This window comes from Micrasema longulum, unplaced genomic scaffold, assembly GCF_059751315.1.
Source record: "Micrasema longulum isolate JH-2025_06_02 unplaced genomic scaffold, ASM5975131v1 h1tg002854l, whole genome shotgun sequence".
NCBI classification, from domain to species: domain Eukaryota; kingdom Metazoa; phylum Arthropoda; class Insecta; order Trichoptera; family Brachycentridae; genus Micrasema; species Micrasema longulum.
This window is the reverse complement of record NW_028279976.1, coordinates 74,153-100,960: the sequence shown is the minus strand read 5'-3', so window position 1 is coordinate 100,960 and position 26,808 is coordinate 74,153. Positions and strand designations below refer to the sequence as shown.

At 31.4% G+C, this 26,808-nt stretch overlaps 1 protein-coding gene across 1 annotated transcript; it reads right to left on the bottom strand.

The window, feature by feature from the left end:
* LOC148271460 (hemicentin-1-like) lies at positions 1 to 26,555 on the bottom strand (the record flags this gene model as incomplete). Its single annotated transcript, XM_088241357.1, has 17 exons — positions 26,394 to 26,555; positions 22,428 to 23,480; positions 20,896 to 21,125; positions 20,315 to 20,440; positions 19,747 to 19,833; positions 18,916 to 19,056; positions 15,851 to 16,016; positions 14,514 to 14,707; positions 12,297 to 12,369; positions 11,121 to 11,149; positions 9,337 to 9,452; positions 7,280 to 7,401; positions 5,610 to 5,747; positions 4,561 to 4,689; positions 2,405 to 2,701; positions 357 to 550; positions 1 to 148 (listed from the first exon to the last, which is right to left on the bottom strand). Coding segments are annotated over exons 2-17 (3,073 nt in total), but the record flags the coding sequence as incomplete, so codon positions are not given.
* Positions 26,556 to 26,808: the final 253 nt, after the last annotated feature.

Here is a 26,808-nt window from a genome sequence, read left to right as displayed (position 1 = left end):
TTTCAAGTTTCTCAGTCAAGGAGGGCTTTTTCCATACAGAGAGCATAAGGGCACTTTTGGTCTTGCCAAATTGATTTTCCGCCTCACAAACGTACTTCCCACTATCAACAGGATTGGCGTAGTTAATTATTAGTTCACTTCCCTTGACCTGAAATAAATATCATAATATATTAGGTGTACAACTTTGCTTCTGCCGTTCCTGAAGATGGCTTTTGAGGTAAGTAGTGATGTGTTCGTAATATTATTTAGATCAATAGACATATGCGTACGCATATTACACGTACACGTACGTACATTAGGAACTGTGTAAAAAGTCTGACAGTATATTATTGTATAATATATTTTATCTAACTCACATAAATCCTCTTAGTCTCCTCTGCTTCTGGGAGAACCGGGGTACCATCGGGTAGAAACCATTTGGTATCTGGTTTAGGAATGCCAATAGTAAAGCAATCTACTATTGCAGTAGAGTCTAGCTCAAACGATACATTTTCCTTGGAAAAGTCAATCACAGGGGCTTCAACATATCTTGACTCCACTGTATCGTGAACTGAAAATCAATACATCATAGTTTTAAGTTAGTTTTAACCCTGATGACGAGGTATTAACCTCAAAATTTGCAATATAAAAGCATAACTCATTAACCATTCTTTTGGCAATGTATCCATAGGATACATATGATCTAATTTTTTCTCATAAAATAAAACAGCATTTAGGTACTTCTTTACTATATTTTTAATTCTTAACTGCTTAAATAAACTTTGATTAAAATTAAAAACATTTTTTTTCAGGTTTCTGAAGCCTTTTCAACCATCTTCATAATACTAGAAGTAAAGACAAATTAGTAATTCCGAAATTAAAGGTAAGCACATCCTTTGTGGGGCACTGCGTACGCCTTCTACAATAGAATACCCGACAATGTCCTAAACATGATGAACAATAAATTCAAAATGTTTATAAAAGGCGTACTTCTAAAGAAGGCCTATTATAGAAATGAGTACATGGAAGACAGCAGTATATGGAACTGACAATATTATTTTATTTCTGCTATTTTGTTTGATTATTTTTATAATATGTATTTATTTATAGAAACTTGACAATCTCTTTGTGTCGTTTTGTTTATTCATATATATAATATATATATTGACTTTCAATAAGCGTGTAAATTATACCTCCATTGAAGAATAAAAATCTAATGTGTAAAACAAATTTTTCATTTCGCCAAGATAAGGGGTTGACAGTAAATTATAATGGCAACATAAAATTTGGATACTCGTGATTTTTTTGCACCACAACAGACCAAAAGGTCCAATAACAGTGGTTAACCACAGCACAGAATACCCAGACTTAAGAAAAATCACATTTTATTTTATTTTAGTTCTCACCAGGAATCGAACCCGGAAATTTAAAAAAAAAATGTTTTTCACTATTATGAGATGAAATTACATAGCGGGGCATTAAAAATTTAAATAACTGGAAAATTGAGTTTAAGTTGATCCTGGAGCCTTATGCTGGAAAGATGTGACATTTGTCACCCACTTGACAATAGTCAATTGGGCATCTCGATTGCTTTGTCATAATGCTATTCTTGAAAACCCTCCGACAATTTAATTACAAAGACGAATGAGAAAGTGGCAACACTAACAAATCCATATTTATCTATGGCCTATGGCTCTCCTGTCACACGTAAACTTCTATTATTTCTTGTCAGACTTCTTCCGTTGAATATTTTGTGTATGGAATATTATGAAAAAAATTAAGAAAATGTTTTACTGAGACACTGCAACATTTATAATTATTTTTTGCCTTTAACGTAACACACATCTACATGTTATTAGAAATATTTCATATTCATTTAATGGATTTTAAAAACATATTGTATAATGTACAAGTATATCTCAAATACGACGAGCGATAAAATAATTTTAAAATCATGTTTCTAGTGAAACTTTATTTGATAATGGATTTAAAATAAGTACAGTTGTATTTGTTGCACATTTGTTGATACTTCATCATTATAATACTGATCAGTGTTGTAAATTTAAAGTTAAATACAACAAAAATACATACTCGTCATTCAAACATAAATGCCGAGCTTTTTACAAGACGGAAGTTTGACAGCTGAAGTTTCGTTGTCGCATTCGACTGTCAATGTTGAGAGCTTTGTGGGACTCGAAATAAGGTTGATTGGTTTTCAATCGACTGCATTCGTATGGGTGGTTCAAGAATGCTGTCACTCGTTGAATTACGGAAGTCGCATACGATTCTAAAGACGAATGAGTCCAGCACAAGGCCCCTGAGCAGACAGTTAATAAATGATAGTACTTGTATTATAAACACAGTTAAGTTTTGATTAATGTTTTTTTTATGAACTTAAGTTGTAAAGAAATGAAGCTTTCTTTACCTATGTCGAGATCTCTAAAAGCGTAACAGTCATAGAACCCTTCGTGCCTCTTTGTGGGATTCTTGGCGTCCATAAACAGCTGTACACCTCCCTCCAGTACCACTCTGGTCACTTCCCAATCTGATTCCTCGGGTAAAACATCAGTGTTAGAAGACACCCACTTCCCTTCCGATGATCCGTGGATAGTGCAGGAAAAGGAGAGGATGCCTCCTTTCTCGTACTCCATTATCTTGGGAAAGGCTTCCACCTTTAGTGGCAGTAGGAGGTTCACCGAACTTTCGTCTCGAGTTACCCCACCTAGTGAAGAAGAACAGTTAGTCTTGATTTCATCATCATTATTTTATCCGGGTATTGCACACGTACTCCAATCGCAGTAATTTGGATGATTTGATATACACTCAAAGACAAGAGAATCAGTCATACACCATAAGTACCAATCCGAGGACTATAAAATATTGAGAGAATTTAACCTGAGACTTCATTCACGGTAGAAGGCATTAGACACTAGACCATGAGGCCATGGGCTTGTCTCCATTCATTTTATTTTTTGACACATTAAACCGAATACAATGTGTGGGGTTCATAGTCCATGATCGATGACACACACACGTGCTAAATCATTTCACCTGAAATAGAGCGACGACCGATGAAGCAAGTCATCATTTTATATAGAATACAATACATTATATTCTGCAAGAAATAAGATCGACGCCCTGCAGTACATTTACACCATAGATACAAGAACGTTAAAAGCATCCACCACACACCCAAATCCGTTTTAAAGACTAAATATCTTTCTTCGGATTCACTCATCTTCTTCGTCTACTTACCAAATTCAGTAAGAAAAAGCGTGAACAAATATTTACATTTACAACTTTCAATGTCCCTTTCACTGTCACTCTAAAACCCTCCCCTCATCGTCTATAAGGTAGAGACAAGAGGAAGTATAAATAAAATAAAATAAAATAAAAAAATAAATCCATCACCCAGTTCAAACCCCTTTATGTCGACGGTGATAGGAAACGTTAGTATCTACTCTCTGGAGCACCAGAACGCCTCCAGGTGACCCTCAAAGCCGGTCACCGGCGGCGCACACAGACATGAACAAAGGAACAAAGCCTATACAGAGACCACGAGGCGTGGTAAACCCCAGTCAACCCCAGCCAGCCTAACCAGTTTGCCCAAACAGGCAGCCAAACAGCATGTAGTTTAACTCCTCATCGCTGTAACACTCGCATGACAAAATTCATTATTTATTCGCCATGTAATAAATACGCATTAAACAGCAGCCTCGTGCCCTCTGTCAATCTCAAACTAGGGTAGGAGCCTCAACAACCTAAGTCCTACAAATGAAATTTATTTAGCATGCATATTATTTTAATTGAACTAATTTATAAAAAAGTAATATGGTGAAACCTCTATTGTTTTAAAGGGACTTACAAACTAAGAATGCAGGAAAACAATGATTGTGGGAATCAAAGGACAATACACAAGGAGATACGATTGGGTAAAGATACTGCCCTTCCAATCCGCATTACCACTAGCAGGTTAACTCATTCACCGCGTGCTCACATACGTCTGTGAGCGCCATGTGAGTAATTTGCTATCGAAAAGATTTGTAGCCTAAGTATTCATCAAGTGTAGAGTATAGATATACTCAAGGCCACTAACAAAATAAGTGTTGAAACTAATAAATAAAATATGTCAATTTTGAATGCAGGGAAAGGGTATTCTTGTACAGCAAAAGCAGCACATAACATTCTTTCGGAAGATTTAAAAAAAAGTTGTTCATGTCAAAAATCCTCAAGTGTGAAATACTCAAAATGACGTCCAGTTTTTCAACTTTTTCACATTTTAATGTTTATAACAAAGATTTTTCAAAGCAACTACATATATTATTAGAAAGTATAAGTAGATAAACCTATGAAAGATAAATCATTATTAAACTGCCTTACATAACATGTCTTTTGAATATGTGTAAAGTTATTTATTTCATTCGTAAAAATATAATAACTGCGCAAAAATTATTTATTAATTTTGTAAATCTTTTTTTTCATTTTGGTTTATTTTTACCACCCTTATCATTTATAAATTAAAAATGAGTTTTAATGGCCAAGATTGTGTCAGATCTCAAAAAGTTAAAGAAGAAATCATACCTTTGTTAGTGGCAATACAAGTGTACAATCCTTCTGCTTCTGGTGATAGTATAAACTCGTAGCTGTAGATAGTAGACATTCCTTCGAAAGATTGTTGTAATGTGCCAACATCAATTTCGTTATTAGACCCTAAACAAGAACAATCATTAATTTAATAGGGTCTGTCCTATTTATTGTATTTATTATTTAAATATGTTAAATATTTAAATGAATTTTTACAATTCTATGTATGAAATATACAAAAAACAAGTTTTCAGTGATAATTTTTCAGGTTTAAAAATAAGCACATACGAAATGGCTCGCAGTTGGCGTCACATCACTATGACAGCTTTTTTTCGTTTTTACTAGTTCTTTTTTTACTCATCGCGCCTTCATTTTAAACTCTATCTACATATTGAATTTCGAAGATCCGTCTACACTCTCACATTTCAAATAACAAGAAACATTTTTTTTTAAAATTGTTTCAGGTTATTTAACAAATTCATTCATTTTTTCATTATTCCCTTTCCCCATAAGGCACTGCGTTGGTACACCAATCGCAGCATATCTTGATCATTTTCGTTACATGAAGGAATAGTATTGTGTAAAAACACATTTTTAAATAAATTTTTCATGTCAACCATGTCGGGAATTAAACCCAAGACCTCTTGCATGATAGGCAAACGCAATGTAAACACATGGTAGGCAAATGCGTGCATGGTATTTGAATAATACTATAATTAAATTGTTTTTGAAAAAACACTAACATTCTTCGTTACACTGGATTACAAACATTCATTTTTTTTTAAATTATTTTACACAAAAAACTGAAAAAAAGAAGAGGGTTCAAATTTAATTTGACATATTTTACATATGTATTTCACATCTCACTCAATTTTTTTTTATTCCTTATGTAATTTATCTTGTATTTGACTCCAGTTTGTTTTTGATTTATCGATTGTTCTTGCTTGATAAGTTTTTTTGTTGTTTTGTTTCAATTGACAAACATAAGTTAAATACAGGATTGAGAGATACTAAAATTTTTAAGGGATTTTATTAATATAACTTACGGTGGGTGGAGTTTTTATTTTGGAAAACCATTTGTACATTTGCTGACATTTGACTTTGCACAACGCACTCCAGAAGCACTCGTTTTCCTTGTATCCCGGTTATGTCAGATGGCATCATATCAACTTTAGGTGGGTCAGCTAAAAATAAATTATCGATACGCTTAGATTAAATATTTGTTTATAATTTTAAAAACCCGTTGGACGGAATGGATGGAGAAAAAATGGCTTAAAAGATTTACAATGCAAACGTTGATAGATGCAGAAAACGAGGAAGACCGAAAAAGACGTGGCATAACCAAATTCTAAATATTCGAGGTACGTATGCAAAGACACAGCATGACGCTTTGTTTTTTTATTTAAAATAATGTTCCCTCACTGGGGTATCCTGTGCCGAGGGAATCACTTGACATTATTTTAAAACATGCCTCAAATGCATATTTAACAAAATTTTACTTTTAACATTTATCCTATAAAATTACAGAGTAATAATTCTCTAGAGAAGCCCATAAGCTCTATTACATAGAACAAAAGCGTTGCAAATTTTTGGTTTGGTTTTAGTTTGGTTTTTAGTTAAACAACAAACGTGTAATCGACAGTTTCGGTTTGCACTCGCAATTCTCAACCCAACTACCTATGGCCCATAGTATTGCTGTAATCTGTAGATAACTTCATGGTCAATAATCTTAGAATGGTGTTTCTTCGTATGGACGACTCTATTAGGTTATTACTCTAAGTATAAAATCATAAAAATAAAAACACTTTTTTATCTATTCGGCCTGAGCCCGTATTACAATAGGAAGTTCACACTTATCTTCAATTGTATCTACAAAGTATATTATGTTTTCTGTATGAAAAATAGAATAAACATTTTCAATGAGGAACTTCAGCCCTACAGGAAATTGAAAACAAAAAATGTTTTCTTGCGCGGGGTAAAAATTAGAGCATGTATAAAAAAAAAAGAAAATATATTAATAAAAACGCACTACTTTGAATGACGTCACTAGTTCATATGAATGAACTTATGATATGAGAGCTATGGAAGATATCCGGTCTGCTTGCCGTTTCTGGACCAATGGGAAGAACTGAATGAGAATAAGCGGAAATGAAACTCTGACGTCACACGCGGAGTTATTTCAGAAATATAAAACTAAAAAATCATTGCGCTGATAATATGATTCTTCTTCCTCATTACAGGTTATAACCAATGAAAATACGAAAATAATATATGAAAATACCAATGAAAATACTTAAAATTTTCATACAAATATACATATTTTCATACATACATATCGATTTTACTTATGCCGTCTCGATATGTACTGATGAGGGCAGCATTTTTAATCACAGCCCTGATCCATTCATTAATCCAGGCGCAACCCATCTCTACTATCCACTTCTTGATAACAATTTTAAAAGACTACTAATTATTGTCCTTATGGACAATGGAAGTAGGATGTACATGTACACTTTAATCGAGAAGTAGACCAATCCTTTTTAACCGAAATTTGTGTTATTTTTAATTGTTTTTGCAGTGTTATCTTTTTTGTTTGTTTTGCCTACTTTACTTGGAATTAAGTTCTCTAGTCCTGAATGTCTACTGCTCACAGGGGCATATCAGCTAATGGCTGCTGCTCTCCTAATATTAAATAAATAATAATCAGAAAAATTACCAGTTAAAATAACGTCTGTATAGGCAGCAGAATGCCCAGCGGAGTTGGATGCCTTACAAACGTACTTTCCTGCGGTTTTCTCATCCAAGTTAGCGATAAGATATTCCACGGTAGCACTCTGACTGAAAACATTTCAATAGATTGAGTTTCTCCACCAACGATCCTTGGTGCAACTGTATTTCAATTATATTATTTATCGTTTCAGCATTTACTTTGTGGAAAAACATACAGATTTACAGTTTATATTTACACCTGATGATGGGTAATTCAGAATACCTGAAACTAGTTATGTAATAATATATTATACTCTTATGTGGTTAAAATTACAAAGTGTTTCATTTTTAATTATTTGTTTTACAGGGTAAACAAACAGTATGTCGTCGTTGCACTGGCAATACCTGATAAGTGACATTTAAAAAATTGTTCAGAAGATTAGTAAAACAATGCACATTGAGTCAAAAAAACTAATATTTAAGCATATTTTTTGATGCAAAATTGTATAATCTTAATTAGAATTGAAAAAAAAATTGCAGGCAAAATGAGGATGTACAAAAATAATGATCGCAATTTTTAAAGAATTAATTGCAACAGAGAGGGGAATCTGGAAGTCTAAGCATTTACAGGTGTTTGACCTGTCATTGTTTGGTTTATTTTTTATTTATTTTTTATAAACAAAGATTAATAATAAAAATAATGTGACCTCACTGGGGTTACCCGTGCCGAGGACACAACAATATACTTTTTTGAATATTTTTACATGTTTGAATGAACAAAGAAGACTTAATATACAGAGATAATTAACAAAATGTTCAGTTTTAAACACTACGTATTTAAGTTTGTATTTAATTTATGTACACGTATATTATTTATATTATGAAACATACAATAAAAGAACAAAAAAATAATATAAATTATACATTTGTGGAGCAGTTGATTCAATATTGGTTTGGGCGAATGAGAAGATCCATTTTACTTTTACCCAGCTCCACTATCCATTTTTATAGCCTTTTTGAACATTTTCCCACTTCTAAATGTTTTAATAGACAGTGGAAGTAGGTTATAGATTTTAATTGCATAATACTCAAAATCTCTTTGTCCGATAGTGGTATAAATGGGCACTTTACACACTGTGTCACCATTATTATAAATGTAAATTATAATTATAATTATAAATTACATCACTCTGTCAGATTTAAAATTTACACTAAAAATGCATTATGTAACTTAGTAGACATTATAATAATAAATATGTACATCTCCCTTCCCCTCCTTATCCTCTCTTCAAGCATTCTTGTCCTAATCCCGCCCAATTTACAGTAACGTTCTTAAAATAAATATAAAAAATTCTTTGATTATTAAGTACGTGAAAATAACATTTTTATATCTATAAATTGTATGTATTTATTTGATATGTAATATTTTTTTTTTACTAACTTTGTATACTATGTGGAAATCTGTTATTAGTTCTGAGTTTATACACTATATCTGTTTGTTTACTAAAAATATGTATGTAGAACTGTTGATTTCCCAAATAAAATAATAACTTCCTTGGGAGTGAATTCCAGCCTTGTCTATAAAAATTTAGGGATATCAAAATATTGTTGATACTGTGGAGGACATCACCATCAAGCTGTAAAGTTGACAGGGCCGAACACCTTTTTGGCCCGCAACACGTAATCCGATGAAACGTCAGCTCGGACAAGTAATTAAACGTCGTGCACCAAAAAAATGTGTACATTTTATCTTGGCATTTCGTGTCGCCCGTCCACTAGCTCCTCGCCAGCGTTCGCTATTGTAAATTCCTTCTGTACAAAATTGTAAGAATGTAACTATCTACTCCATAAATAACTTCATTTGTAATCCATCTTTCTCATTTAACCTTAAATCAATTCAGGCACACCCATCCATACAATACAAATTGTTGATAGCATTGTAAAACATTTCTGTTCAACACATGTTAACTGATTCAAAGTGTATACTATGATTAAAAATCGATTAAATGATGGCGCCGAAATTATAAGTAAAAACAACACAAATAAAAATATTCATATACATACACATGATCTTGTCTCTTCATAACCGGTACGCCATCTTTGAACCACCAAATGTTAACGGGAACCAAACTGTGAACTTTACACTGAAGCAAAACTTGGCTGTGGATGTGGCTAGTAATCTGAAACGAAATTTATTAATAATTAATAAAGAACAGAACAATGAATAAAGCACTTAAAGTAACATTTAATTTCAATAAATATACTAGAACTACAGATTTGTATAAAAGAACTAAATTGCTCAATTTAGATGGATTAATTTACGCAGAAAAGGTAAAGATGAAATTCAAGACGAAAAATAAATAAATACGAATATTAAATTAAATTTGAACTACAATATACATCCAAGAAATGCAAGAGCGTCGAATAATTTAACTTACAACAACCTAGGACTAACAGAAAAAGAAACAGTTTTGTGTATACAGCAATAAAATTCTACAATTCACTTTCTAATGATTTAAAAGATATACAAAACATATATGCACTAAAAAAAAAAACACCTTAAATAAACTGTTCTTACAGCCCATGTGATGAGTGATATGTGATGTTATTTTATCGAATTTTATTAGTGTCATTATATATACACTTATTTGTTTATAAATCACTTAATTTAAACTATAAACAATTATAAACAAATAATAATTTAATTTTAATTTAATTAAATTATAAACAAATAAGTGTAAAATGTCATACCACAAAGTGAAAAATGTTTTTGATAACAATAATATCATAATATATATACCAGCACTTTTGCTGATTGGGAATATTTAGTACAAATCAAATATGTAATGTAATTTAATATGTAATTTAATGTATTTTGTCACAAATAAATAAATGAACCAAAATAATAAAGTCAAATCATTATTAATTGAAACACTACAACTATTTTAAAAAAATAATTAAATGCGAAAGTACGAATTTTATTTTTAATATTTATCTGTATCGTCGGCCTCGTGGTGTAATGGTCAGCGTGTTTGCCTACCATGCAAGAGATCTCGGGTTCGATTTCCGACATGGTTGATACGAAAAATATTTATTTAAAAGAGTGTTTTCACACTTCAATATTTCATAGACCCTGGACTGGTACCTGAAGCCTAAAACTGATCATCTTTCCTTCATGCAACAAAAATGATCAAGATACGCTTCGATTGGTTACCAATGCAGTGCCCTATGCACCATTAGGTGCGGAAAGGGAATGATGATGATCTGTAAGAGCATTTTTTTTCCTCAGATTGGTGGATGTTGGTCTGAAAGTTTTCAGACATTTTGGAAGCGTAGTTGGTTTTCAACAGACAAAACTAGTAAGACACGTTTTGGTGAACGGCGAATTTTCAAGAGTATTCCAGACCAAAAATGATAGATCCGCTTACACCTCGTGACTTAAAAAAAAAAAACAGCCTACTTGGATACACCCAGCCACCATATTCACCGCACTTGGCCCCCTGTGACTTTTTTCTGTTCCCAAAAATAAAGAGGACTATGAAATGACAAAGTTTCACAACCATAGAGGAGATAGAGACCAAATGAATCGCTGATGGAACTGAAAGTGATATCAAAAAATGCATTCCAGAAATGTTTCGAGGATTGAAAAAAACCCTGGCATGAGTGTATTATATCCGATGGTGATTATTTTGAAGGGGACAATGTTAATATTGAAGAATAAATAAAGATTTTATTTAAATATATATAAATTCCGTGTATTATGAAATTTTATTGATAAAATTTGAAAAATGGATCATCCTTCCTTAGAATATTGCCTAACATTTTTTTTAGTAACAATCAATACATACCTCTTCCGGAACGGACATTATTGGTTTTTCTGAAAGAAGAAAAACAATATTAATTTAATTACATTGGTACAAAAATAGATTCTTTACCTTCAATTGAAAATTCAGAAAATCTTGTAATATGGCTATGAATATCTAACTTTATGGAGGCAAATCTAATAATTTCTATAGGATTTAAAAGTAAAGATTGATTTTTAAATGTTGATGTTTCGGGAAATAAATCAGTGCTCACTTAAATCTTTTAAAAAAATAATTTTATTTACAAATTTAAAAAATCTCTGAGGAAAGAAATTAACAAGTAATATCCGCCTTTTTTAACCCTCCCTCCCCGGTGATGTGTAGCTAGTACACATTGCGTCTAATAACTATAATATCTTTATAAATATAATAGATATTGGACTTAGATTCTTAGACTTTCAGTATCCCTCCACGAAATAATTTGTTATTAAATAATAAGTACTTATTAGGCACAAAAAAAGCATTTTATCGGAAATCGGGGAAAAATTACAAATATCATCCATAGTATACTCTCAGTCAGTCACGCAGTCCAGTACTATATAGCTATTTACTGCTAGAGTCGTTAGCGATACGCAATGGTTTTTTTTTGTTTTCAGCAGTTAGATTTGAAATATTATCATCTTTGAATTAAATTATGGTTAATTAAAGCCATTCCCTATATATATTCCATTTTTCCCTTTTTAAATCTTTTTTTTTAAACACAGCACCGTAATGTGCGGGTGTTTTTAGTACAGTAAGGGAAAGGTTAAGACAAAGACAAAACATATTTTTTCAAGGATGTGAATTGAAAGATCTAAAAAAATATATACATACGCTTTTTTTTATTATAAAAAAATAACCCGCTAAGCCTCTATCTTGAGGCTTGTCAGCAGGTGGGATAGAGGGGATATGGAAGGAGGTAACGAAAAATACACTACAACACCCAGACCAATTGAAAAAAAATCTGTCTTGGATTTTTTTCTTGCAACTGGCGGGAATCGAACTCGCGACGCCAGTTTCACAGTTGGCCCTCTAACCAACTGCGCCACGGCGCCTGTCTGTTAAAGGGGAATATATTGAAAAGGAAAAATGTGACCATCTTTCTAGTAACCCCCCTACACCTTCATTCTGCCAATTTTCAGACAACCCATCATGGAGTGATTAAATAAATCAAAAACTTACCTGGCAATTGTGGGTTTACTCCTGTTGAACTTATCCGCCTTAGCGGATTTCCAGATTTGTCTATTCCATTAGCCTATAAACATAAAATGTAATAGATTTTAAATCGCTTATTAGACTCTTTTATTAATGTTTTAAAATTATAGCTCTTACCAAGTAAAAATAATTTTAAAGTTATATGAAAACATAAGTAATAACAAGTTTGGACAAAGGGATTTTGAGTATTATTCAATAAAATCTATAACCTACTTCCACTATCTATTAAAACAATTAGTAACGAGAAAATGTTCAAAAAGGCTATAAAAATGGATACTGGAGCTAGGTAGTAGTAAAATGGATTGTCTCATTCGCCCAAACCAATATTGAATCAACTGCTCCACAAGTGTATCGCTTATCTTAGGTTTTTGTTCTTTCATTGTGCGTTTTGTAATATAAAAAATATAGATGTACATAAATTAATTATAAACATAAATATGTAGTGTTTAAAACTGTCTTAACATTTTGTTAATTATTTCTGTTTATTAAGTTAGTCTTCTTTGTTTATTCTCAAATGTAAAAATATTTTTTTTTAAAAGTATATTGTTAAGTGTCCTCGGCACGGGTAACCCCAGTGAGGTCACATTATTTTTATTATTAATTATAGTTTGTAAGACAAAAAATATGAATAAAGTATTTAGGCATAAAAACATGGTATTTTTAATATCTTGCTAATACGTAATTTATTATTTAATTTATATGTGAAAGGGTGTGCGTTTGTATGACATATGCCTCCGAAACCTGGATTATGACAAAGAATATTGAGAAAACCATACAGTGTCCTAGAAAAGTATTGACACCGCTGGCAACACCAAACAAAGTTTACCAACGCCAGGCTGTCCACACAGATTTATTATTACTTTTTAAAGTAATCAACCCATTCATTAACTGTCCAGATTTGCTGGAGTTGATGTGTATTCTTATACCAGGTCGACATATCCACCACAGATCTCCTTTTCGTTCTGCAAGTTCTAGAAACAACTATCACATGCACTCGCCTAACACAAGGCTCCAATAATATGATAATCAGTATGAGGATACGGCTGATATATTTGGTTCTTGACTCGATAGTTATAAAACGAGATTAATTTATTTTTTCTCTCGCAGTATAATTCTTAGGTGTTTCTCCGTGTTTGACAACATTTTTTGCTTTTTTTATTTACTTATGTGTTTAGTTACTTATGTGTATTTACTTGTTACTATTGTTATAGTTATGCAATTTTATTAAGAATATTTTTTTCATTTTTTTACGTTCAATGTATGTGTTAAAGGCAATGAGAAAGTTCAGTGGTTTTAAAAAAAATAAAATATATATTTTAATAGACTATTTAACTAAGCCAAAAAAATTCATGTATCATATTATCAGCGCTGTGATTTTTTAAAGTTTTGAATTTCTAAAATTACTCTGCGTGTGACGTCGCAAGTTCTCTTTCGCTTCTTCTCGGTCAGTTGTTAGTCCGTTGATAAACCGTAAACCGGAAATCTTTCACAACTTTCTTATAATTGGTTGATTCATATGAACTAGTTATGTCGTTCAAAGTAGTTAGTATTTTTATTAACCTAGCCGGACCGAAGGGGGGATTCGAATCCCCCATAGACCGATTTTAATTCGATAACTCGAGTATTACTAAAGCTATTTGTCCTATATTTTTTGTAATCATGAAAATAATAGAAAGAAGCATTTTCCTGTTTTTGTTTATAATTTTTTTTTTAATTGTTTTTTTTTATTTTTTAATATTAAGCAAAAAAAATACGTAAATAATACAAGGGTCAATTTCACTTTATGTACATTAGCATTCGGCAAACTAACAAAAATGAATAAAATACACGAATAAGTAAAATATGTGTACGCGAAAACATGAATAAATTATTGCACGGTCATAAACACTTCCAACGTTTTATTCTCCTGACAAGTAGGCGCTGGGGTCGTTTGGTCCCCCCGTTCGGATCATGTGTAATTTTTTAATGCTTAGTGAGGGAAAGGTTAAATATATTATTTTTAGACATTTTCAAGAAACTTTGCGGTACAATTTAATACTCTAATTTTTACTGCGCGTAATAAAACATTTTTTACATCCAATTTCACATAGGGCTAAACTTCCTCATTTATGTTAAATAAATAAATAAACAATATACGTATATGATAATTGACAAGTAGGCTTTACAGGGTTATTGTTTACTTACAGCGATAAAGAAAAGAGAAGAGGGAGGTATAAAAGGTTCGGTGGTGAAAGAGAGTGGTTCATTCGGTGTCTTCTCTAACATCTTCAGTGGAACTTCAAACAAAGTCTCTCCATTCAAATCAACTAATTCGGCAGATGTCAGCGTGTTGATTTTATTCCCTTCATCAACTGATATCATCAAAATGTTTTGGGCACCTGAAAATTTAAGCTTCAGTATTGAATCTTCAAAACATTTTCTAATCTTTAATTGAGTTACTACACAACTGATGTGTCAATATCGTAAATAAAGTATGGATTACACGCGGTCAATACAATAGATAGGACAATATTGTCTTATCCCAGCTCCGTTTTACAGCCTCTACCGCGAAGGACAGAACGCTGGGACAATACAGAAATTCTGCCGCAGTTCACAGTTCAGCGCTGCAAAAATGAATTCAAGACGGCTTCACAATTGAACATAGTTATGCAGAAAGCAGCCAGCCATAGAAAAGTGAAACTGAGATAATAGCACCTTTATGAAACAGTGAATAATCAAATCTACACAATAGTAATGTTTTTGACTTTGACAAATGATAAATGAATAGATTAGTTTTTTTATATTACAAACGAGAATCTTATTATGTATTTGAGCAGTATTAATGATTTCACAGTACCGTCAGATTTTTCTAGTGCTGTGGATATTTTTTGCAAATTGAGAAATGCCATTTTTCAGAAGGTGATTATTAGTTTTTTGTATGAAAGCGGTCTGGCTGTTTTTAGCAGAACGTAGAATTGACCTTACTGCACCCAAAAACACCAATATCTCATTTTTGCAAAATTGTGGACTGGCAGCTTTCTGCGTTCAATTACAATAACTATTACAATTCACTCGAGGAAATTGCAGCCACGCGGGGTAGTGGGGGGTAATCATTGTTCCGTGGAGATAGCCTGCCCATCTATCTCCGTGACAATGTCTCAGAACAATGCCCTGTCCTAAAAATTGAAGATAGAAAGAAAAGATAGAAGATAGAGATTTATTGATGCCTGTCGATATAGTTAAATCAAACTTTTCATCCTAAGTCTAAGGCATCAAAAAATATAATACAAATATTGGAATTTAATATATAAATTCGAGTTCGCTATGCCCACAAACTTCAGTAAATCAATCTTCCCAATATAATCACGAAGCGGGATATGATTAAATTACAAATTCCATACCAAAGCTCTGGCACCACACTATCGCACAAGAGAAAACATACAAATTTATTTTTAAAAATTTAAAGGTTAGTTATGATTTACATTTTTTTTTCTTTCTACAAAACAATTTTGGTTTAGCAAAAAAATAAAGAAGATATTTACCCTGCAACGGCCTATTACTGGTTTCGGACATTTTGTCAGTGGCGTGAACAGAGAATCCATGATCGAACCGAAGATCCGATAAGCCGGTCAGCTTGACAGAATGGTCTTGGAGACTTCCCACAGTAAATGTCCAGTTTCCCGGCTCTGGGTCGATGATTTTCACAACCTAATTTACAAAAATAAAACAAAATGGAATAATGTTTAATACTTCATAATAAAATCACTCCACACATTTAATAAGGTAATTTTAATCTGTTCATTGTTTTATTTAATATACAAAGGTACTATAATACTGCCTTGAGGTGGCCACCCCACCAAAGCAGTTGTCTGTTGAATATCAAATTATCGTTGCATGTAATACATGGTATTTATAATTTCTGTTTATATCCATATAGTATTTTGATTAATATAATTGTTTAGTATAAACAGCATTTATCAATACTAGAACCAACAAAACTAAATGAATTTATAAAAACCTGACAAAATTTAGCTAGAAGGACCAAATATAAACGATAAGAGGACTGTAATTTGCAAAAAAAATATACGTCATTCAATTCTGTACAAGATTGGAGGATTTGCAAAAGGGAAAGTAGCATTAGAATGACACACTGTGCTTCAATGATAAAATGTTCACTGAATGAATAATTTTGATGATGAATAATTTTGATTACAATTTTTCACGACGAAGTGTGACGATTCCAAGAATTCCTATGCAATGTCAAATTTTGTATGTTATGTTCCGAATCAAAATCTTCTAACATTTTATCTTGATGTAAGGCAGGTACCATAATGATGGGTCAAGGGAAGGATAAAAATGATAGATAATCGGCCAGGAATAATATTGATAAATGCCGTCTCGGCGTCAGGTGGCAACTGGCTGTAAAAAACAAACCAAACAACAAATCCCCTGGTCTGACGAGTAGACTGAAGACTAGGAGGGCTGACCCCAAGTAAATGGGACATACAGCCAGGAGGAAGAAGCTGTTTTATACTAATCAATAATATTATCTGTAATATTGTCATATATGTATATATGCTACTCTTGATTTAAAATCTTCTCCTTATATTGCTTTTTCAAATTTTAAAGATTACTTGCTATGCCTGTTATTCTTTCTTTTTTCTCTGCTGCATTGACATGTTTTTATACTTTTAAACTACTTTTAATTACTTATATTATATATGTATATAAAATCAATATATTGCTGCTCTTACTATAATGTGCAATTAATTTTGAAGATGTTTTTTAAATTGACTTAAATTTATTGTCTTATATTTCACTTAAAGATTCTTCTCATCGTTTCTTTGAATCTCTTAAAATATGTATGTGTATATTTATGTTTTTCCTTTTTTAAAAATGTTATTACTATTTTATTTTATTTTTACATCTGAGCATGTTTTTTATTCTTTAAAATTCTTAACTTTAATTACTTATACAAATTTTCTTCATTTTTAATATTATTTCAATTTGTAAATACTAACTACAAACTACAAACTTTAAAATAACTTTTTTAAATTAAATTTTCATTTTTAAACAACTTCCATTTGTGTTTTTTTTTTCCTTCTCTTTTTTGTACTTTCAGTAATAACCTTACATATAATTAATTTATAATATGGAAACTTCACTGGTCCATTAGAGTTAAGTTTAACTGTGTAAAATATAAAACTTTGTAACTGTACTGTATGTTTCCTAAATAAAAGAAAATAAAATAAAAAAATAAATAAAATATTTGTGCAGATGTTGGGCTATCAGGAGCTTGCCGGTGTAGAAGTGACTATAGCCCGTGACAGTGGCTTGTTTTATTTTTTTGGCTCAATATCTCAATAATGCCTCGACACGGGTTACGCCTAAATGGTTGTGAGAATATTTTTTTTTTATGTAAAATAAAACATGTAATAATAATATGGGGTAAAAAATGCCAAGAACACTTTGCAGTATGAAGACACGCCAATGGTAAATATCTATAGTGTTTTAAAAATTCACTGTTTTAGTGCCATAATTCAGGGCGAAAATCCAGAAATACGTCTGTATTAAGAAAAATCATACCGCCGAGCATGGTAGGGAAACGCATACCGGTACACCACGAAGCAAACTGTTTTTCAATTGATTGTGATTTAAAAAAAATAAAGTAACCATAAAGACGACAACAACCAACAATAGGACGGGTCCTCAGTTTAGTCTCCTCATTATGTCACCCATATAAACAGTGTGGGAAGGTCCAGCACAAGTTTTTAAGATTCATGAATTTCAAATTAAACATTCCAATTGAAGAGCTAAACTATAAATGTTTAATGAAGCAGATAAAATTAATAGGGAAATTTCAAAGTTAGTGCTGCTTTTTAAGTAATTAAATAATGTTCTTGACAGTCCCGAACTTTTAAATTGTGTGAATTTTTATGTGAGACAGCGTGAAACGAGACAAAATACTTATTTTGCTATTGATTTGCATAGTTCAAACTATGCTAAATGCTCACCTATTCCACGGCTCCACATGTTAGCGAACAAACATGGAAACTTTGATTTATTTCATTTATCTTTATACAAATTAAAATCATTACTTTTTAATCACTTCTTTTCTAAATTATAAAAATGTACTAAGCGTTAGTTACTTCAATACTTTTTATATTTAAACTTTTTATTTATTGTTGATTTGCTGCATATCTATGTTATAATTTCTTATTTAATTTTCCTTTTTATTACTTTATTTTCTGCTGATTTTATTTTATGTACCTCTATTTTCTATACTTGTGTACAGGTGTTTTGTTTCATTATCATTGTTTTTCAATATTATTTTTTACTTTGTCAAAGGCGTAAGCCGTCGAAATAAATAAATAAAAATTCTTAGAAAATTAATTGTGTATACAAAATATCAAAACTACTCATTGTTTTGAAACTGTACACATATTTTTTTTTATTCATACTATACATTTACAAAATCAATTCAAGGAGTAGAATTCAAAATCGATTGGCCAAATGACACAAACCATTTTATTCTACCTGTCTCCGCTATCCATTTTTTTATAGCCTTTTTAAACATTTTATGGTTTAGTTATTATTATTGGTTTACCTTAACATCAGACAAGTCAAGCAGGGGAATAATTTTTGGAGGTCCACTATAATTCTTCCCATACGGATCAGTTACCGTGATGCTTGGTTTACTACCGGCTATTGCTACCGTCACCTGTCTTAATGAACCATCCACGGTGAGCTAAAATACAGAACAAATAAATATATTCACTGTGAAGCATATTTGTCATGATTTTGTTTTGTAATTGTAAGGAGTGTAGGCATGTTTTTGGTTATTTATTTATTTAGTATTTGTTTATTTTTATTTATTTATATATACGCTCAAAGGGAATTTTTAGGACATATGTATACATGGAAAATTATTTATTTCATATATTTATATATACGCCCAATGGGCATTTTATGGACACATTTATACATAGAAAAGTAGAAAGACACAATGGTAATTAGTAGTAGACTTGGTGGGAATGTAAGCGAGAGAGGTGTTTATAATTGAATTTGATTCAGTGATCGTTTGAAAGAAGACAACTTGTTATCAAAGAAATCAAGACTGGTATGTTTGTTGGCAGACCTAAAAATTCTGGGCATGGGGGAATGAAAACCATAGCTAGTTCTATGGTTATCGGTATGAAAGATTACGTTTTGTCTGAGGTTTCTAGTGGGTATAGGACTACTTATGCTCTAAAGATAGAAAATCTCCATCTTAGAACAGGCTGTGCCATGTTAGATGGAGATTATCATAAACAGAAAACACTCCGTTTTCATTTTACATTAATTGGTTTTATATAGATTCCCTGTTATTAAGTATGTATATTATTTTTTGCAATAAATTTATATAATGCAAATAACTACCATTAGAATCCTAACTAACCTTGTGCTGATGGTCCCCTGGTGGATTTCTACTGGAACCTAAATTGACTTGATCAGCATTCAGCGTATCTCGAACATACTTTGTAACCTAAAAAAGAATATATTTATTAATTGCGCATTTAGAATACCAGGGCCCTGATTACAATGGGAAGTTAACATTTATCTTCAATTTTATCTACAAAGTAAAATTAAGTTTTCTGTATGAAAAGCAGAATATAGATACAATTTTTTCTTCTAAACATCTTCAATTATAGGTTACCGATGAAGATACTTTAAATGTTCATGCAAATGTACGCATTTTCGTACACAACTACCGGTTTTTCTGTATAGACAGTTGAAGGTAACTCTTTTAACTTCCCATTGTAATTGGGGCCCTGATGGGAGGGATCAAGTGCTCGGTGCAGACCAACCCTAAGATTGTAACCCAGAAGAAGAATGCTATGGCGTGGGTGTTACGTTGTATGGATGCCAGTTGAAGAAAAGGGTGGGTTTAAATTTTTTTTTTTTTCAAAACTAAAATTTCAATGATATAAAATGTACAGTATTTTTTTAATAATTATTTTACGTACATCAAATACATCATTTTTTTGTTCCAGGCGAAATATCTGTCCGGAACTTGCGGCTGCTATGTCCTCATACACTTTGTAGCCGGTACTGTTCCTGCTGTTGCAATCGCCGGTCAAAACAAACACTATCTGAAAATAAACAAAATATTATAACAGAGATGAAGAATATGTAAGTCCAGGCATGTGCAGGGCTTATGAGCTGTGAATTTAAGTAAGCATGATTGTTAGTTTGTCAATCTTGATCAACTTTGTAGGTCAGCGGTTTCAAACCTTCATGCTACCTTCATGCTACTATTTCTCCCACAACACAACACAAACCTTTTTTATAACCTAATCAGTGCGTAAAGGTTGCCTACTAAAAGCATGTGGTTTTCAAATCGGCATGTTGGTTTTATATTTTGGTGCAACAACTATGGTGAAGGTGAATAGTGGGTTTTGCATGTTGGTTTAATTAGTGTCCTGACGTAGAGACGGGTACGTCTCGAAACCGGTATGCACAGAACAGTCGGTAAGTGGCTATATACAAATATTTAATAACATTTGACAAATCATCTTCTTATTTTACATTTATTTTATTTTAATACCTGGGTATGTTTCTTTTGCACCAAAGCAATGACTGTGTCGACAAGGTTGTAGTCTTCTGCAGTGGCGTCGGTAAAGACGTAGATGAAGGAGTTTGGGTGGCTGGCATCCAGGGCGGCCGATATACCCCCGAGCGACCTCTCGGGACATGTTCCACCTCCGTACACCGATAAGTTCTCCAAGCCTCGCTGCAGAAATGTGTCATCTTCAGAAACTCCCACTGGCCCCACATCTGCAATCATAAGTCAATATAAATAGGTGCGTAGATTAGAACGGTCACAGTTATCAATACGCATAATATTTTTTGGATAATCCTGTGCAGTTTGGATTCCGGTGTTATGGTTCCAACATTATCAGTTTTGATAAATATTTTCAGAGTAATTTTTTTAAAATTAATATTTGCATTCAATGTTTTTTATTATAAGAACAGATACATACAAATAAAATAAAAAGAAAAATCCGCTAAACCGCAAACCCAACTTGTAAGCAGGTTTTTTTATAAATTTGTGTACATTGGGTGGGCTTATTGCCAAATGGCAATTTCTTCTAACCAACCAATAAAAGTTTTATTTTTATAATTCAAGTTACACAACATATTCAATTGAAAATAAAAATAAAAAAGCTAAAAAGATATTTAAAAATAGAAATAACTGTATTTGCATATAAATTACCTTAAATCAATACTATTACTCAATGGGAAGGAGGAAAAAGGAGGAAAGAGTAAAGAATGAGAGATTAAGGAAGAGAAAGGAGATGTTTCTTCAGTCGTGATTCAAACAGAGATACTGTAATAACGTCTTTGATGGGGGATGGGAAATGATTCCACAGTGAAGCCGTATGGACACTATATGAGTTAGAGAAGCAAGAGGAATTGTGCATGGGTACTAAGAGAGTGCTTTGAGAATTAGAACGAAGAGGTAAACCATGAACTGATAACTGTTGAAATTTTACAGAGATAGATGTAAAAATCAGTTACATAAATTTAGATATCAATGTAAATATTATTAAAAAAAAAATTTATTCATTAATTTTATTTAGATATATCAATTATCCAACAAAAATAGTTCATTTAAAAATATATCCAAAGTAACAAAATTCGAATTTTAAAAATATTTAAAGCATTATTTGTGAACAAACATTTCATTAATTTGTTGCAATTTTTTTTTGTTGTGTCCTCATGTTCTTTTTATTTGTAAAAAACGGACTCAACTTATGTTTACACCAATATAAGACATATTTCTCAGGTTTTTTTTTAGTCCTTTTAGTAAAAAAAAAAATACCCCAATACTTTAATTTTGGGGCCATTTTCCTTAGGTCAAAAATGGGACACAAGTTAGAGCGGTTATCGGTAAATTTTTGTGAAGGGGAAATTGATATTTAGGCATTTACAGGGCTAATCATCTGTCATTCTATGGTTAAACTGGCCACTTTACATTACGTTAGCTAAACTGCCTATCCAAAAATCTGCTTATTTATATATTTTATGATTTAAAACAATAATGTATAATTTAAATGGTACAAGATTTTGTTATACCTGGGTCACGAAAAGGCACAAGAACATAATTCTGAATGGGTTTTTCTTCCCTATCAAGCATACTCTCCAGAATCAATTCAGCTCCCTTTCTTAAACTAACCAAATCATTCCACATCGATCCTGTAGCATCGAAAACAAATGCCAAACTACCCTTTTGTCTCGTCGTTCGATTCTTAACCTTATTTGTAATGTTTTTGTCTTCCACGTCTAATTTTTTCAACAGAGTTTCAGTTATGTTTTTGGCCATGTTTTTATCTAAGTTTTTTATGTAAACGGTGTTAATACCCAAAGAAGTATCGCTTTTTTTGCTAGAATTTTCTGCACTATCTTCGATATTTTCATTTTCCTTGACTGGGTCAAACAGCGTGTCACGTTGTCCACCAAATCCACCATGTTTTTCTGTGGTTAGTGGTATATTCGTAGTTCCAGAATCGAAATAATTTGTTGATGTAATATACGACTCCGTAGTGTAGTCTCCGTAATCTAGTAGTGTTTTAAAATCTTCCTCGGAAGGTTCCAGAACTTCTCCTTCCATAATATCAACAGAGTAACTCGTTTCATCGTTGACCTCCGCGGGTGTAGTTTGAATTATTTCTGTTATCCGCAAAACACCATCATCTGTTCCGTTACTATCTTTTTCCCCTGCATTCCCACCATCGGTGATATCATACAAGACAGTATTATTCTTTATAGTGTCAACAGACCTTGACTGGTCAGATAACCCACAACTGGAATTGTATACACACTCGACGCTAACTGAGGTATTTGTTTCTGTACTGAGAATGTCTGCGTTTGCATGTTTGATTAAATTAATTAGAGGAAACAACAAAGCAAAAATTAACGCTATGTGTATTCTATTTTTATAATAACTTTTATTTCCCATTTTGCAAGAATTTAATCCGCATATATCAAACTAATCATAAGTTTATTAAAGAACTCAAATAACATTTGAACATCGATGTATCACTTCACATTGCCGCACTGAATTATTTTGTTGATTTTGATCCTTGGATCAATTGGACTCACGAAAATTGATTATAAATTCCCGAAAATCTGGAACAATGTAGTATTAATTAGAATATATTTATTTTCAATATTACTTGGAATAATCGACACGGTGATATAATGAGACCAGAGGGCAAATGTTGACTGGTGAAGAAATGTTCAAACAGCGTGTTTGTATACTTCATTCAATAAGATACATGTAAATATTATACATGCAAACATATATCAATATATAGATAATATTCTAGAACGTCCATTACGTTTATCTTCTAATTGATTACATTTTTTGTGTATTCACACAATTAAATTACTATTGCTGGTCAAGAAATACTATGAGCAACAATTTTAGTGAATAATTTCATTAAAAAAAACAATATACATCTTTGATGTCCTTAATATTACTCAAGTATAATAAATAATAATAAATTTAGCATTGGAGTACACATCAAATTATTAATAAAATTAAGTACTTATTATATAGAGGTAATCGAAAAATGCCGGTTACTGTATTTTACCTATTCTCAAACAGGACAATGACACCTTTGATTTTAGTTCTTATAACTAAAAAAATATGGGCATTTTTGCAATTCAAATATTTATGACAATGATCTCAACAGAGATGAAGAATTTTTAGGGTAAGTGAGGTTCTAGTTTAACTAATTTAATTGTTTTATTTTATTTATTTATTTTATTAATTTTATTGCACTTTGGCGGGCTTATTGCTTAAAGGAAAATCTTCCTGTCACCAAAAAAACAGTCTAATCAAAATTTGAACATTCAAAAATAGTATTAAAAAATACACATATTTATTTTCAAATTACAGCTGTTTTCAGTAATTAGGTAAAGCTTGCTATGTCTGACTTCTGACTTCATACTGGGAATGCTTGGCTACAATAGCTTGGAGAAAAGAAGAAATGCATACTTGCTTATGTATTTTTTCAGATTAATACGTGGTATTACGTATAATGGAGAGTATTTTTCTTTATGTTCCTAATGACTACCTTAGACATAGGCAGCTTAAACTGTTTTATCTTCCTGCTTGCAGAACCAACCTGCCGATGGTAATGCCAGTAGAAAGAGCAATGTCTTTACTCAACCGTATCTCTTCGGATATCGACATCTTTTATGTTAGCGAAAAAAGTTCAGAGAGGATAGCATCCTTTTTCTTTAATTGCTGGGTATTTTTATTTTACCATCTTTGTGGTATATATTTTAATTTAAGTGTAAATTTTTCCGTGTTATGTATGCCATGAAACATTTTTGTAATGTACATAAGTAAACATATAAAATAAAGAAATTGAAAATCGTATTGAAAATATTGAACATTCTAGGTATGATGTGCTCTAATTTTGTTTGACCACATTTATTTTTAAATTAGGTGTAATTAAACCGTGAACACATTTTTTTTTCTAAAGTTAGAAGAAAATTCTGAAGTCATTTCAGCAGATGGGGGAGGGTACAGTAACAAAAATTCACAACCTCGGTGATCTGTTCTTGGCATGTTATACTTTTTACCTTTATTCCACAGATCACTATAGGTAAATTTATCAAATAAAGAAAGTGCTAATAGAAAAGTCTACAGATTTTAACTCTACATAAATTAAGTGGATTTTGAGGATATATTTATTTATTTTGTTCATTAACGCCCAAAAGGCATTTACAAAAAATAAAAATGAATTACATGCTAACATACTAAATAATAAACAGAAAAAATATGTGAAATTAGTTAGAAAGAATATGATAAAAAGTTTTACAAAGTAAAAAAAAAAAAAACAATAATAACAAAGGTATGCAAGAAAAATCAGTAAGCATATAAACAAAAAATGCAAAGATATAAGCTTATGAAATAAATTCTGTAAGGCAAACAATAAATAAAGTGTTACGGTAAGCAAGAAAGACATTTTTAAGTTAAATTAATAAACAAGCAAGCATATATTATCACGAAAAAATAAGAAATAAAAATATGTATCTATGAAATGCGTATTTGCCAATACTACAGTGCAATTTGATATAATGGTAATAAAAATAAACAAGTATTTTATTTTAAAAAGACACGAATGGGCAGCTACGTAAACTATTGTTGAGTTCGCATTATCTAAAAAAAAATATTTTGTAAGTGAAAATTATTGATGGAAGTTCATTGTAATTTATTATAGAAATAATAGACGAGGGGTGCTTTACTCCCCAAAATCTGGAATATCCAGTGAGAGGTTTCATCGCTTTTGCAACATCTTCGAGACTGGTATCTTTATTAAGAAGTTCAATGTATTTATACAAAACAGAGGTAAGGATGGGGAATTAAAAATTATATGATAGTAAATTAAATTAAATTATTTTTGTCTTAAGGATCTTTAACAAAGTGACTCTGGTTAACTAATGAGTTGATATAATGATATTTTAATGAGTTTAAGTATTGTATATATACATGTTATTTTTATATTCCCATCCTTCGTGAGTTTGAATTTTGTCAATTATGATTTCTGAAAAACAATTTAATTTGATTTACTTTCATATGATTTTTAATTGTCTATTCCTGTTTTGTATAAATACTTTGAAGTTCTTAATAAAGATACCAGTCTCGAAGATGTCGAGAAAGCGATGAAACCGGTCACCGGATATTCCAAATTTGTGGATTAAGGTATCACTCATTATCATTGCCATCGACATATTCAGATCAAACTTGATCAAAGTATAAATATTAATTGAAAAAAATAAGTGTACATGTAGGAGCAGAAGAAAGAATTTGGAAGAAGCAATATATATATATAAGGAGAGTGATAAATGCTAAGGAAAAACTATCATGGATAATCAATCAATTTGTTTTGAAATATAATAGCACAATATTACACGTGCACTATATGTGATAATTACTAGCAATGAGCAAAAATCTAAAAAGGCTTTTGAACAGCTTCACAAATATTCACAATATCTGTCAATAATTTATATATGTAACTTACATACCGGATACAAAAATTATAGAAAACACTGTGAAATTAAAACTACAAAGGTTCAATATAACCAATCACAATTTTGTTTTATAACGTCATAAACGTAATAAATAAATTATTGAACATAAATGGAAACATTAAAAACTGACATCTCGAATTAAAAAGATTCACCGGGAATGTTTACAATTCGTAATTGCCACATTTCGGAAAATGAGCATACTTTTGTCTAGTATTGTCATATTTAAAATTGTCAAAAACCACCTAAATTTAAAGGCAAAGGACTAAAATTTATTATAATGGCTTCAGAGATTGGTCTTGATATTCGTAATATTTTGTGTGCATAAGGCATCGCTGCTGTAGAAAGATATTCAAATGAATCACAATTCAAAAGTCACTTTTTATCTTATTGTGAGAGGGAATTTTATTTT